The following is a 15,761-nucleotide window of genomic DNA, read 5'->3' as shown; positions in this document are numbered from 1 at the left end:
CCAACCATTTCCTCAGTCTCCAGAAGCTCATCTTTTCCCCAAGCATTAGGTTATTTCCTTTTTCCATTCCCTAAGGAAGACTCAAGTGGGAATGCCTTTATACGTGGAAACTTCCATTTTCAGCCTAGAAACATAAAACTCATCGATAACCATTAGAGGCAAGGAAACTCAAACTCATTTTGTAAAGGTTTAGCTACCTTAGAATACTGGGAGGAAAAGTGGTTTCATCCTTTTAAGCCTCCTATTGCTTTGAGTATAAAACACGAATACTTCGACCAATTATACCACCATGCTGCTCATCCGCTAAGATGAGCTGGTAAAGTTTTTTAAAGTATTAAGTTGGTAAAGGGCCAGGTAGTAAATATTTTAGGTTTTGTAGGTTATGTGGTCTCTGTCTCAACTACTCAACTCTGCTGTTGTAGCGTGAAAGCAGCCATAAATAGTATGTAAATGAGTGTGGCTGTGTTCCAATGAAACTGTGCTTACTGACACTGAAATGTGAATTTAATAAAATGTTCATGTGTTGTAACATATTGTCCCTATTTTGATGTTTTTCCTCCATTTTAAAATGTAAAACCATTCGTAGCTCACGGGCTGTACAAAAATAAGCAGCGGACTGAATCTGGCCTGTAGGCTGTAGTTTGCCGATTTCTTCTCTAAGACAATCAGATGAGAACTTTTAACATGAATGTTTCCAGAATTCTGAATTATTTCCTTCCATAAATAGCTCATTTTTGTGCATTTATCATAGTCCTTACCACTTTCTGTCAAAAATGATCATTTCATATGCATACGTCTATCTCAAATGACTGTCCTCTTTACAAGAAAGTACTTCCTTTGAGGCCTCACAGAGCCTAGGTGTTCAAACTATTTCAGTTGAATGAAACTGAGTAGTGGGGCAAATAAGGTTGATGAATGAAACAAGTCTATCATGGAGCATCATCTACACAATGCTGGCTTTGTTCTGGGAGAGGGCTATGAGTTTTGTTGCAGATGATTTGTAATTATTTTTGTGGGCTCTCATTTTCTTCTCCCTAATTATATTTGTTAACTTGTTGAATTGCTTCCAAGACCGTTCTTTGAGGACTGAAGCTGTATAAAGGACTCCACATTGCTGAGTCTCAACAGGAAAGCTAAGGGTTCCAAAAAAATGTTTCTTTATTTATGATTTTATTCATCTTTAAGGTTTTTAGAAAAACTGGAAGTATGAGATTGGGATGAATTTTTAAAGATTAGAAATCTTGAAGCTATTTGGTTCATAGAGAATTAGAAAAACGTCTTTTAGAAAATTACGTGCTTCTTTTGTCTTAGTAATACCTTATGCTTTCATGTTTTGTATTTCACTAACTCTGTACAAAATCCTGTGAAGTAGGCTGAAGAGGAGTAGAGTTAAGACTCTTCAAGGTACAAGTGGTTAAAAAGAATAACCCAACAGGGGGCTTCCCTGGTGGCACAGTGGTTGAGAGTCCGCCTGCTGATGCAGGGGACGTGGGTTCGTGCCCCGGTCCGGGAAGATCCCACATGCCACAGAGTGGCTAGGCCCGTGAGCCGTGGCCGCTGAGCCTGTACGTCCGGAGCCTGTGCTCCGCAATGGGAGAGGCCACAACAGTGAGAGGCCCGTGTACCGCAAAATAAATAAATAACCCAACAGGGACTTCCCTGGCAGTCCAGTGGTTAGGACTTCGCCTTCCAATGCAGGGGGTGTAGGTTTGATCCCTGGTTGGGGAATTAAGATCCTACAGGCCTCGCAGCCAAAAAACCAAAACATAAAACAGAAGCAATATTGTAATAAATTCAATAAAGACTTTAAAAATGGTCCACACCAAAAAAAAAAAAAACAAACAAAAAAAGTAAATAACCCAATAAAAAAAAAAAGCAATGTTTTCATTCAGATAACTGAGAAGACAGGCATGGATCTTTCTTCCATCTATAGCTGAATCCAAGGACTCCAATGATATCACCAAGGTCCTGTGTTCTGTTGTTCAGCTCTGTGTTCTTTTGCATTGCTCTTGTTCTCCCCCACTGCAGTCAGGCTTCCCTCAAGTTGCTGGAGGAGACGGCAACTAGCAGCCTCAATTTCACATCATCCCAGCACAAGGATACTAAAAGCAAGAAGTGTCTCCACTAGCTCTGGCTGGAAAATCTTTAGACGAGGACTGTAATTATTCATTCAACTAGGATCACTTAATGGGAGAAGAGCGGTTCCCCAGAGAGGAATGCTGAGCAGATAATGAATGTTCTCTGAAGTGGGTATTTACTGAGCGGCCATCTACATATGGGAAAGGGAGGCACAGAGAAATGAAGTAACTTTTCCACAGTCACACTGTTGGTAGGTAACAGAAGTAAACAGAAATCATGCCTTCTCACTCCTACCTCATACAGTGACTCTGCCCTTGCCTGTATAACCATGTTATTTCCATGGTGTAAGTATCTCTATCTCACCATTTCCAAATGAAAGCTAGGCCCGTAAGTTTTCATAAAGACTATAATGTCATTCCATTGCATCTATTTCTTTGTCTTCTGCATATACATCAATAACTTCACATTCAAGGAACCATAATTATATTCACCTTTTAGCTTCAGTATTCCTGGATAACTGGCCTTGTGAAAGAATCTAATGGTTTTCTGTCGCTTTGATGTTACTTTGGTCTTGCTGCCACACATTATGGGCATTTTATAATGCATTTTAAGGTGTTTTTAAAAGTCACTCTTTAGAAAAAATACAGAATTTTAATAAAATTACATTGACAAGTAATTATTCCTCATTCCTTAACGTATTCTCTAATTTTTTGTGATGGACATAAACAATAAAGTGATTTACTGTAAAAGTGGTTCATCTTTCTATAAGCAGGCAAGTGGCTGATTTGGCGGGAAGAGGACCTGACTGACGGCCAGCCCTCGTGGATTCTAGTTTGGCTGTGTCAATTACTAGTTGTGTGGATACCGAAAATGGCTTAGACTCTGAGCCTCAGCATTCTCACTTGCAAAAGGGGAATGGTACTTTGGCCTTATTTTGATACTTAGAGCAGAACTCATGTACCGTTACAAAAATGATACAAAAATGTCAGTACTTCTACATTTGTTTAAAAGCTGGCTTTCCCTAAGACTGTAACAAAATAAGGAGAGAACATGTGAAAACTGTTACCTCAGTGGAAAGATCGTCTTGGAAGAAGTGATTCGATTTTCTAGAAAACTCAACCCAGAACACCTTAACTGGGAAATATACACACACAGACATAAAACTGGAAGGCAAAAATGTTTCTTCTAAGATTTTCTAAAGTTCCCTGATTCTTGTTTTACAACTTATTGATATTTTCTTGTGCCTCTGCCGTGCTGAAATTCTCATTTTGAAGCAAGGAAACTTCAATGAGAAAAGCATTTCAACTTTTGGCTCACTACAAATTTTCCCTTGGGAGATTATAGTTCTAGATCTGTTCCAGACATTAGGTTCTTTGTTGCTCCAACCAAACCCGGGACACCACCCAGAAGTGCGCAGCGCCACCTCCTGGAAGCGCGGACAGAGCCAGCCAGCAGTAAGCGGCTGAGAGCCGACCACCTGTGTTACGGTCTGTGTGGCTCTGGTGACTCAGACACTTCGGGTGGTTTCTGTACACATACCCCCGCGAGGAACTCCAGACTTAGCCGCGTCTTCGACGCCTCAGCTGAGTAGAGGTTCTTAACCCAGCGAACGGCAAGGCATGTTAACAGTGAGGACCCTGTGTTTAAAGAAGGGTGCTCCACAGCTGAGACGGTTCTGTGGGCAGGGCTACGTTAGGTGGGTGGGAAACCAGCCCGTGAGCGGAACGACGCTCGGTGGGCGGAAGGACGCTCGCTGGGCGGAACGACGCTCGATGGGCGGGGCTTATCTCCGTCTGCAGACCAAGCTCACGGGGCAGGACTCCGCCCTGTGGGCGGAGCTTATCTCGGTGGGCGGAAACTACGACCTGAGAGAGGACCCTTGACTGGCTGCCTCATTCCGGAACTTCCTGGATCCTGCGGGTGCAGATGGCGTTACCTGGAGCTTAAACCCCTGCACGAGGGTATCGGAGGACTGGTGAGAGACTAATTAAAAAATTTTCCGGCGCGCTGGCGTGGAGTTTCCGAGGGTTGAGACAGGATTGGCCGTCCGCGGGCTGCTGCCGTCTGGAGGCTCCGTTCCGTCGTCGCTTGCTGCCTTAGGCAGCCCTACTCGGCCGCAGGCCTGCTGGCTCAGGCCTGAAACCCCCATGCCTGCTGGGCCTTCAGCCCACGGCAGGGTACCAGCTTTGGGTTGTTCTGTTGTCACCAGTTTCCACGTGGTTGTTAGAGAAAATCCCTATCCCACTACCCCCCCAGCTAGGCTCTCACCTTCTCCACGAACCTTCCTCAAGTCCCCAACTCTATTGGATGTTTTCCTTTTGTGACTCCACTCGTATGCTGTCAGTTACAGCACCTATCTTTATGTTTCTTGTGTTTGTATATGTTTTATATGTATGTATATAGGTTCTGTACCACACTCGGTACATAGTAATTGATTAATGAATACTAGACGAATGGTTGGATTTTGGTTACTTATTGGAAGGATTTTAGATTATTTAATTTGGGGGTGGTTTATGTGTATTTTCTGCTTCTATAATAATCATGTATTTTCTACTGTGTTTATTTATTTATTTTTTAGAAGGAGTTCTGTTGGGGTTCGGAAGCATTGCTGTCTCTGTTGTTCCTGAGGCTAGACATTGAAGGAGGAGAGATACAATGTGAGCAAAGGGAAGAAGGGAAGAATGTGCAAGGTGTCTTCAGAGAGTAATTAGTAGACTAGAGTCGGTATAGAGAAATAGCAGGAGATACCTTTGACAGATTTATGCTAGAGTCAGGTTTCCAGCGATATGTCAGGACAAAGAATATTGCTCCTTGTGGGTTGGAGGAGCCACTGAAGGATTTTAACATTGGGACGGTTCATTTCGTACCACTACGCAGGATAGACTTGAATGCATGTGGCTTAAGCCAGGGGTTGACAGTCTTTCCGTAAAGGGCCAAATAGTAAATATTTTAGGCTTTGCGAGCCACAGTTGTCGCAGGAAAGCAGCCACAGACAAAACATACATAATCGAATGGACGTAGCTGCGTTCTAATAAAACGTCATTTACAAAGACAGGTGCCTGACCTGATTTGGTCCATGGGTATAGTTTGTCCCAACCCAGAGTCTAACCAAATAGTCCTAGGGACTAAAGCAGTAACCCAGTCCTGAACTACGCAGTACTAAATCATGCTTTTGTACTGCATTTTTATTTATATTTGAGAGACCACATCACATAATGAGAGCTCAGGATCTAGTCTGCTTGGCTTTGAATCTTGGCATTCTCTGACTACTAATAGTGCAGCAATGGGCAGATTAGCTTCTCTTTGCATCAGATTTTTTTTTTTAATCTGTAAAATGAGGATAAAATAGTACCTCCTACAAAGTGTTGTTGTAAGGAGTAAATTAGTTAAAATACATAAAATGTTAGCATAGTGCTGTACATGTAGTAAAAGCTTAATAAATCTTAACTATTAATATTTTTTAAATTGTTCCTCATGTGCATTGTTAAAGACAGGTTTGAGAGATGTTTCTCAAGTAGAATTTATAGGCTTAGTGTGTTTAGCTATAAAACAAAGATAATACCTACAGTTTTTAGGCAAGAGCCATTCACATAGAGGTGATGTGGAAGTCATGAAAGTAATTTAACGTGGGGGTTAGGAGGTGTAAGATTAAGTACTGGTTTTGAGGAGGTGCACACAGGAGTGAAAATGGGGCAAGTAAAAAGGAATGAAAGAAGGAGGGAGAAGGGAGTCAGTCCTAGAGTATGAAAGGAACTGGAATGGAATAGCAGTATGTAAACTAGCAGAAGGATGGATGGTGATGGTTAGAATTGTCAGATGCTGCAGAGAGCTGAAAAAAAAAAAACAATTGTTGTGTTGAGAATATTAATTAATCTAACTGGCAGAAACTAATGTGGAGCCTCTTATGGGTCAGGTGCTGGAGATGCAGAAAAGAATTAGCTACACACTCTGCACTGAAACAGAAAAATCTAGTAGGACCAAAAGGACATGGAGATAATTTTTATACAAGCAGCAATTTTAAAAATAATCAGGAGGAAGGTGGAACTTCTTAGATTTAATTGGTACCTTTACTTCCAAAAACTGAAATTGATTTACAGTTCATGAACATGGGCAACTTAATTGAGCTCCTTTTCTTTCTTTCCTAGACAATGGCCAAGAACAAACTAAGAGGACAGAAGTCCAGGAATGTATTCCACATAGCCAGCCAAAAAGGCTTTAAGGTTAAAAATAAAGCAAAACCGGTTACCACTAATCTGAAGAAGGTTAGTATCACTTACACACTCTGACTTTATTGTTTACAAGCAAAGCATAATTGTAAAGCTACTGAAAAACTGAATGCTAATATTTAAAATAGGTTCTTAGCCTTTCCTACAAAAGCATGATGATTTTAAACATTTGTTTTAAAAAAGAAAAAAAGATGAAGAAAAATAACCTCCCTTTCTTGAATTCAAATGTGCAAAAAGAAGAAAGCATTTTAACTGCAAATGTATGAGTCTCCAAGTAACAGTTTTAATAGTTTTCTCAGAGCATAGAAATCATAAAAAAACATGGTATGGAAAAGTTATCTCTTCAAGAAGCTTTCAACAGAGTCAAGACATGGAATGTCAGTCAACACCCATTCTTTTTTTCCTCAGTAATTCTTATTTCTCTGAAGATATCTAGAACTCAGATAAAAACCTAAAAATAGAAGATAAAATATTTTGTTTCTTAAAATACAAAATTTGAAAAGAAAGGAGTTACTTTATCTTTATTTCAAAATATTTGGGGAATGGGAAATTTCTTCAAGATTAAGTAGACTCCTTAAGAAGATTATTCAAGAAAATGTTTTCAAGCTTAAGTAGTAGGTAGAGTCACCTCTAGAGGACTTAGTAATTATCATAATGGTCCATAGAAATGTAACATTTTATCTTTTAGTCTTCATGAACTAGCTGAGTTAAAATTTTTGGTGGAGCAATTTCATGACTTTGGAAATGCTAAAAAGGAAATAAAGCTGGGTGATATGACTGGGGTTTGGGGGTGAGTTTTAGATAGAACTGTCTTCAGGGTTGACATTGAAGCCAAGACCTGCCTGATAGGAGCCAGTGATGCAAACTGCTGGGAAGTGTTGGAGCAGCATGTTCTAGGCAGAAAGAATAGTGAGTGCAAAGACCCCCAGCTGGGTGACGGCTTGGTATATTTGAGGAAAATTATTTTGTTTGGATAGGAAGTCCTAGAAGCTTTATGGATGCTAATGGAAAAGATCTGTGGGTAGGCAGCCTGGTTGGAGAAAGTATCGAACACTTTTCTGAGAAAGCAGCCTTAGGGGGAGGTCGTACAATCACCAGGTACTATATAAGTGGTAAATTGAAGTTGGTGGCCATGAACTTAAAGTGAAGCCAGTCAGCCAGCTCTGATTTTTTAGAGCTTCAGTTTTGGGCTCCAAAAGGCTGATACTTGAGTTTAACTAGGTTGCCAGGCAAGTCTGATTGAGGGAGAGAAGAGAAGTAGAGTTAGGGTGTGAAGGAGTGACTGATTAGTGGTCATGGAATCTGTGCAGGCTAAAGGAAAAAGTGGGGATATGAAAATGTGAACAATAGTGAACTTGGTGGAGAAAGATTTCAGTGAGATTTAAGAATTATTAATAAAATAAGTGAATAGAAGGATAGGAGGTAGTGCAGTAACAGGTAATGATGCAGCCTAAGGTAATGCATGGGAGTGATGGCAAGGTAGGTCGTGGAAAAGACCCCTGGAGATGAGGACCTGAAGAGATTAAGAAGCCATAGGATAGGTTTTTGTTGTAGCCACTAAAAAGCGACGCCAGGCGTGAGAGGGGTCAGTGAGCCATGGTTTGAGATCTTTCACGAAGGAGCAAGTAATCATGGTGTTGATAGGTGACAGTAATGAGGAGAGGGGTGTCAGAATGTCCTGATGCATAAGATACAAAAAAGCCAAAAGTTTTGAAGGAGAAATGGTTGGGGAGCAGCTGTGAAGAACAAGAATACCACCCCCACCTTTCAGATTCAAGTGAGGACGGCTACAGGGGCCGCTGTCCTCAGGAGACTGCCAGGCACTTCTATCAAGGAAGGATTCAGAGACGTACTGTTAGAAGGACACTGGAAGCATGCTATCCAGGTTCCTTATTTTACAGATGAGAGACGATAGCACCGTAGCTTAGAAAGATAGTGGTCACGTATTTTGGCCTGCTTATTCCAGGAAAGTCAAAGTATGAGGTATATTCACATAATTCTTATTTTTTAAAAAACAGAACCTTTTGTCTAAAATGTCCCAATAAGACTAAGAATTTTAGTGTAAATTGTCTCCATAAATTGGTAGGATTGATAAGAGTTTATAGGTTTGGGGGGTAACAAGATTAAATTAAGGTTGCCTATATTTTTATCCTTAATGGTTGTGAGATCATGGATTAATGCTCTTTTTCTTTTTTTAAAAGATAAACATCATGAATGATGAAAAAGTTAACAGCGTGAATAAAGCTTTTGTAGATATGCAAAAGGTACTTGTACAGTTCGTAAAAGGCCTTTCCCTTGAACCTCTGCAGAAACAGCTGGTGAGTGGAAATCACTTCCTTTTGTTCTGGCTAATAAACTACAAATTTTCAAAGCCTGTATTGATTGTAATTTTTAGTATTTGGCTCTGTAGTATGTATAGCTTATTCAGACTTTAAAACATTGAGTCTAAAATATGGGAATTTATTGTTCTATTTCCAAAAGTACAACTAGAAGAAATTATATTGAATAATAGATATGTCAGTAGATTATGTCATTTTTGTTTGCTATTGTTATCTAAATTTTTAAATGTAATTTTCTCTCCAGATTCCTCAGCAGTGTCATGAAAACGAACCAGTTAATGTTGATGAAGCTACAAGATTAATGGCTCAGTTGTAATACACTGGTGATGCATCAAATTCTCCAAAAAGACCAATAAATTAAATGTTTTATACAATTTTATTTTTAAAAATCTTGTTAATGTACAGGCATTGGCACATTTTAAAAACAAACTACATAAACAGATCTTTCCTATAACCTAGGAAAGTGGAATGTCAGAAGTCAACAAAATGTGATAAACTTAAAGTGCTAAAACAGAAGGCACTTCACAAAATCTGTTCACTGAAACAGTTAATATATCCTAGTTTACACCCTTCACTTTATAAGTGGCAGTGAATGTCTGGATCAGAGGATACACAGAAATACGGACAGTCTCGTGGCAGTAAAAATGTAAGACAAACAAATGATGAGCCCTTGGCCAACTTTTTTGTTTTTGATGACCTTAAGTCTACTTTAACTTTCCTCTCGTATAAGGAAAAAAACAGAAGGTTCAGAATGGGAGGAAAAGTTGAAATTCCAGAATGTAATTACTTGAGGGTAGGGAGTTGGTAGATATGAAATCACTTTTTCCCCTGAAGCAATCAGAATCCTTTGTTCTTATGGTTGAAGTTTTGTGAAGTAAAAAAGAAAGTATTAGGGAAGAACATTTCAGAATCAGTGAACTAAAAAGATGTTACATTCATTATTTTAAATACTTAGGTTAAGACGTCTAAAATGTTACACAGTTAGAGGTAGATAACAGTCCCAGGTTTCCATGGAATCTAATAATTTAGTATCTGGACATCAAACAGATCACAAACTCCTTCATTATCATCTAAATTAAAGTTGTAGTCATCTGCCGGGGTCGGAGAAAGCCGTAAAAGCGGAAACACTGCAAGCAAAAAATAAATTCAGTGTTAAAGATGGTTTCTACATACAGGTAATGATGTCTAACATAAAATACTATCAAAAACATCAAGCCAAATTATGTTTCCCCTGTTATACAGCAATTTTTTAAAAATATGTAATAGGAAATGTAATGATCAAATTAATGACTTATATTTTGTGTATATTTTGAAAGATTCTTCTTTAAAGACATTTTATGCATTGATTATAGGTGTTAGCTTGAGAAACAAGTTAGTTTTTATTGGTTGAACTTGTCACTAAAATTTATGATTCAGAAACACTGCTCAAAGTATTTTCTCTGATCTGCTAAATAAGCTACCACTTCGAAAACAGAGAAAGGAACTAGACATAAATTAATAAATATGCTGAAATTCTCTGCTTTTACAGAAGTGTTTGATAAATGTCTAAGTGGTTACTGTGCCATTGGCTAATTTAACAGCTGCTACTTCCTAGGTCTCGGCTATACATATTTGTTAGGAACCAGGACTCTGAATCCAAGAACTTTTAGAAAGGTGAGGCCCAGAGAGTAATTGCTAAAGTAACTACCATATTATAGCTAGTTGATTTTTAAGAATTACTTCAGATTAGACGATGATGTGGCTAATCTTAGTAATACTGACTTCACATTGGCAGCTTGAAGTTGGCCATGGTAGGAGTATTTACAAAACTTTTCAGATTTCCTGTTGACTCAGATACACTGTTTTACTCTTCTTGGCCAAATTCTTCAGGTGTAAAAAGGGCTAGTATGCCAACAATTTAGAACTTTATTCAGTAAAAGTGATGAGTATCCCCTTATGAATTCTTTTTCCTCAAAATGCAGGCAAAAAAATCTGAAGGATGCCTATAACTTACTATGAATCATCATAGTACATTAAGCAGTTAAAAAATATAGGTTCTTCATTTCTTTTAAATCATGTGCCACTCATAAATTCTAGAAAAGCATTATTGATGTATAAGGTTATATTTATTAAAATTTTTAACTACTTACCATCAGAAGACATTAACTCATCAATGATATCTCCACTAATAGATCCCGCTGGAAAAAGAAATGTGATAAAGCTTTTTTTACACTTCTCTTTATATATTTTAACAGCAAAAAGGCAGTTACATTTAAACAGCATATATTTAAACACAGTATATATTAAGCACAGTTATATTTAACATCAGCATCTTGATTAAAAGTACGAAATTAGGGCTTCCCTGGTGGCGCAGTGGTTGAGAGTCCGCCTGCCGGTGCAGGAGACACGGGTTCGTGCCCCGGTCCGGGAAGATCCCACATGCCGTGGAGCGGCTGGGCCCGTGAGCCATGGCTGCTGAGCCTGCACGTCCGGAGCCTGTGCTCCGCAACGGGAGAGGCCACAACAGTGAGAGGCCCGTGTACCACACACACACACAAAAAAGTATGAAATTAAAGTACTAGAACTTTATGGAAACAGAATTTTCATGACAACTAATCTGTACCTGGCATTACTTTTAAACTTCTGAACTCAAGATGTAGCCCCAAAACTCATCATTGTTTTCCCAAAACTGACTCCTCAGTTTTTAAAGTCAGTGTTACCATAATTCTCCCTATGACTCAACCTTAAAAGTGCAACATCACTTTACAGTCCTCCTGTTAACTTCATCTTCAGATCTCACACATCAAAGGTTACTTATTTTGCCTAAAGAGTATTTCTCAAATCTTCCTTATTTCTCTTTCCAGTCCCATTGTCATCATCCCACTTTAGCCTCAATGTTCTCTCACAGTTGCATAACTGCAAACATCTTATCTTCTGTCTTCATTGCCTCTAATCTCTTCTTCCCAGGGCCAGAAGTCTCTTCTTTCCTAATGACGTTACTTCTGTGTTCACCAGTATACAGTTCTAAACGTGCCACTTCCCTGGTCACAAATCTTCATTGGTTTATAGGTCAAAGTCCTAACTCAGTCTGATATTCAAGGCCCTCTCTAATCTGGCCCCAAATTGTTTTCTTTACTATTTCCAAATACAAAATCATGTACGGAAATGAAATGCTCTAAAGTTTCTTTAATGCTTTGTGAAAGCCAATGTACTAATTGTGTCTGAGCTAAACCATAAACCTGCCTACTTTATTCTTCCCAATTAGATTATAAGCTTTTGAAAGATGACACTTTCTGTTGTGCATCCCTGTGGCCTATGGTGTGGAAATACTTATAGGGGAAGGACATGGGCAACAAGAAGCTGAAAAATATTCTGTGTCCAGTAAGATCTTTTTAGGCTCACTCTTACCTATTGTGAACTCAAAGAGTAGACCACATCCCAAAAGGATAAAGGTAAAAATAAACAAAGTGGAATATATACAATATAGTTATTTTAAATTATCTGCAATACTACGTCTAGATTGCATGGCAATCATTCATTCAGCAACCATGGGTCCTTTATTTGCAACCACTAAGGAGTTGGTAAATACCTAGCCATGTAATAACCAAGGGAAAGGACTGGATGCTGAGGAAATTTTATAAATTTAAGAAATGTGGCCCCTATTCCTGATGCCCAGTTTTTAGCTATTTATCATTTCACAGATCAAACAACTTAGGAAGGCAAGATTTCCTAAATAATTGGAGTTGAGACCACTTATCAACTCTATAAAACTAAGCTTTCCAAATAAAAAGTATAACAATAGAGAATACAGAGAAACAGGAGACATAAGTCACTATAGTTGTCCCTAGTATGATTTTTATTAAACATAGAACAAATTTCAATTATATATACTAGAGTTACTAAGAGATAAAAGAACCTTACAAAGTAAATCGCAGATAAAAAGCTGACATGTAAATAGTAAAAGGGGGGTGGGGGAACAAATCTGGTTTAATTCCAAAAATGGAATCCTAAGGAAAACTGCAAATATATATATTTACACAGTCTATGAAACAACTAGTAGTAGTATAATTAAAGACAGGATCTGTTTTTTAAATTTTCCTCATAATACATATTCCAGTGCTGGGCACACAGAAGACACAAAATTAATACTTGTTGATCAGGTTTACTATTTTGCCTCCTATACTAGATAATAAAATAACATCACAATTGAGAAATTCAGAAAAGCTCTCCAACTTGTTCAACACAGCATTCATATTTTCCCCTCTACTTTTCTGTTTGTTTTTTTTGTTTTTTGCGGTACGCGGGCCTCTCACTGTTGTGGCCTCTCCCGTTGCGGAGCACAGGCTCCGGACGCTCAGGCTCAGCAGCCACGGCTCACGTGCCCAGCCGCTCCGCGGCATGTGGGATCTTCCCGGACCGGGGCACGAACCCGTGTCCCCTGCATTGGCAGGCGGACTCTCAACCACTGCGCCACCAGGGAAGCCCTCCCCTCTACTTTTTAAAACAAAGGCTCTGAACCCACCTGAAGATAAGTCTGTGGCTGGAGTCTGCTGAAGATTCTGGCTTCTTTCGGAGACATGTTGCTCAGGCAAGTTCTGAGTTGCCATGTTGGATTTCTGTGGAGGCACTGGAGTCGAGGGCTGAGAGGAAGGCTGTGTGAGGTCATCAGGTGGGGGAACAGGAAAAACCACGGGCTTAGAGGAGCTGGACTCTTTATTTATAAGCAGCACGTGGATAGGTCCGGAATGACTCTTTAGATTGATCTGGTATTTCTTTTGTCCATTCTGACCCTTTGAAGTTAGTGGGCACAAACAAATGAATAAAGGCCAACATTTCTAGGTAAGCTGAAACATTAAAAATAAGACAGGCAAAGCTATAGGGACTAACTACGAGAAAATTAAGCCGCTAAGTCAAAACATAGAGACCTAGAATGGGATATTGAGTGCTATAAACCACTTGCCCCTAAAAGTAAGCTTTTCTTAAATACTGGGCAACTCCCAGTTGTAGAATTCTGGAAACCATCTATTTGTGTGTAATTATACATGTCAGTGTGCAGCAGCACTCCAAGCATTCTCCACATATATGGAACCCCGTCCCCTGGCATCGGCCGCCATGGATGTGGTCATCTGAATGTGCGGTCTTAAATGGCAGCTATTTCACAGGTCGAAACTTTTCTTCATTCAGCAAAGCACAAAGACAACTGAGTTTTCCTACAGAGATATAAATGTAAAGTCCCTCCATTTCAAAAAGGTAATTTGTATCCCGAGGCTTCAGAAACCAGTAATGTAAACGCCTAAATACAAAGTTCTAGAATAGCTGGGAGAAGAGAGGGAGGTGATAACAGTCATTTTTTCTACCTCTTTTTTGATTGTTATAGTTTTCAAATCAGTTTGTTTCAGGAAATTTGAATCTGAAAACTAAAATCATGAAATTTATATTAGCATAGAGTCAATAAATATCTCTGACTCAATAAGCCAGAAAATGTTTTTTAAAAGACCTAATTTAAAGCAATATATTATTGTTGATATTTAAAGTGAACTTTTTCCTCAGGATTGTTATATTGGTTATAGATATAGTCAAACTGATCTTTTAAGATTATTGACTATATCATTACTCATTCTTGATGTCTTCTAGCTCAAATAAAATCAAATTTTAAGAAAAGTTAAATGTTAAATGATTCATTCAGTCACTTCCATAATTTTACCAAAGTACTGAAGACATCTAAATTCAGATATCAGTACTTTCAAACAGACACCTTAAAAGCAGTAACTTGAAAGTGTTTGCAATTAGCTCATGTTCAGCTAAAGAAAATATATTTGTCCCTCTTGGAACAGTAGATCCATTTTAACAAAAGTTATCCTACATACATACCATTTCTGGAATAGGTACCTCCAGCTGTGTACCAGAAGGTGCTTGAATGGCCAAAAGTGTATCACCTGGTGAAAAAAATTAAGAAAGAAAGATTTTTACATTTTAGAAAATACTACTGATCCTGTAATACAGTGGCCAAGAGTGTGGGTTGGCCAAGAGTGTGGGCTGTGGAGTCAGAATGCTTGGATTTGAATCCCAAGCTAGGTAACCTTGGGCTTTGGTTCTTAATTCTGTAAAATGGAGGCAATATAACTTACTGCATAGGGTTTTTTTTGAGGATTAAATGAGGCAATATATGTGTTAGACCTTAGAACAGGTTAAATGTGTTAGCTCTATTCTCATAAACAAACTGCTTTCACCCAATCTCATGTCAAGTCTGAGATTCTTGAAACCTTTTAGCCTTAGTTAAATAACACTGTTTAGTTGAAGTATTTATACTACTTAAATGACTGGAGACACTAAAGATTAGGTATGATACAGTGAAATCTTAAGCTTAAGTGAACTTACTTTTGAAGCCAAATTCTACAGCAGTCTCTGCTGAGTTGAAGATTAAAAATACTTCCCCCTTTCTTTGAAAACTTGGGAAATATGATGGCAAAGTAGAGCAATAAGCCCACATATATTACCAACGTAATCTTAGATGAAAGTCAGATTCCACTTGGCAAGGTGTTCGGCAGATTATTTTTTGTATGTGCATGATACAAGACTGTCCTCTTTTAATAGGTCATGCACAATTAAATATAAATCTGTATGCAAAATTTCATTTTACTTGTATTATATATATTATGGAAATACAGCCCCCACCGCCCATTTTAGTTACTAATATATTGTCATCTTAAGGGGAAAACATGGAGGCTGGGGATGGAATAGGGTGAGGAATAATTTTCCTGATAATAAAATGGATAAACCTCACTCTGTCCTCATGCTTTCTTTGGGTTCCATTTGTGACCAGCACACTTGCTACATATATTTTCATAAACAGTGCCAATGAGAACCGTGTTCTAGTTCAAGTTTAGTCATTGACTCTGTGATTCTGTGACTTTGAGGCTGTTGCTTAATCGCTGACTTAGGTGCCTCTCCCACACATAGTTTATACCTACTGATGTGGGCAATGAAGTGAAAGCAGGGAAAAGCAGTTATTGTCATGGAAACAGAAATGAAAGCAGCCTATCAACACATAGCACTGTAGAGTGAAACCCAAAAATGTCCACAAGTCCTGAAAATAATGACTTAGGGTGAGTGCATGGAGAATTTTGAATCACGTTAC

General features: G+C 38.7%; 2 protein-coding genes across 2 annotated transcripts in view; one reads left to right on the top strand and one right to left on the bottom strand.

Annotated features, from left to right (window-relative positions):
• The first annotated feature begins 3,915 nt into the window (after positions 1-3,915).
• Positions 3,916-9,018, top strand: RBIS (ribosomal biogenesis factor). Its single transcript, XM_060128124.1, has 5 exons — positions 3,916-4,054; positions 4,658-4,736; positions 6,225-6,341; positions 8,507-8,623; positions 8,889-9,018. Exons 3-5 carry the CDS (start codon positions 6,228-6,230, stop codon positions 8,958-8,960), a joined length of 303 nt encoding a protein of 100 aa, XP_059984107.1. The 5' UTR covers positions 3,916-4,054; positions 4,658-4,736; positions 6,225-6,227; the 3' UTR covers positions 8,961-9,018.
• E2F5 (E2F transcription factor 5) overlaps positions 9,002-15,761 on the bottom strand; it is a 28,775-nt gene continuing 22,015 nt past the window's right edge. The window contains exons 5-8 of the mRNA XM_060128123.1: positions 14,495-14,559; positions 13,146-13,413; positions 10,774-10,821; positions 9,002-9,771 (exon numbers count right to left, since the gene is read on the bottom strand). Of these exons, the coding sequence (XP_059984106.1) occupies positions 9,662-9,771; positions 10,774-10,821; positions 13,146-13,413; positions 14,495-14,559 (491 nt within the window). The 3' untranslated portion in view covers positions 9,002-9,661. The remainder of the gene's footprint in view (positions 9,772-10,773; positions 10,822-13,145; positions 13,414-14,494; positions 14,560-15,761) is intronic.

Source organism: Lagenorhynchus albirostris, chromosome 17 (assembly GCF_949774975.1).
Source record: "Lagenorhynchus albirostris chromosome 17, mLagAlb1.1, whole genome shotgun sequence".
Taxonomy (NCBI): Eukaryota; Metazoa; Chordata; class Mammalia; order Artiodactyla; family Delphinidae; genus Lagenorhynchus; species Lagenorhynchus albirostris.
The sequence above is the reverse complement of the archived record's forward strand: the minus strand, read 5'-3'. Positions and strand labels throughout refer to the sequence as shown.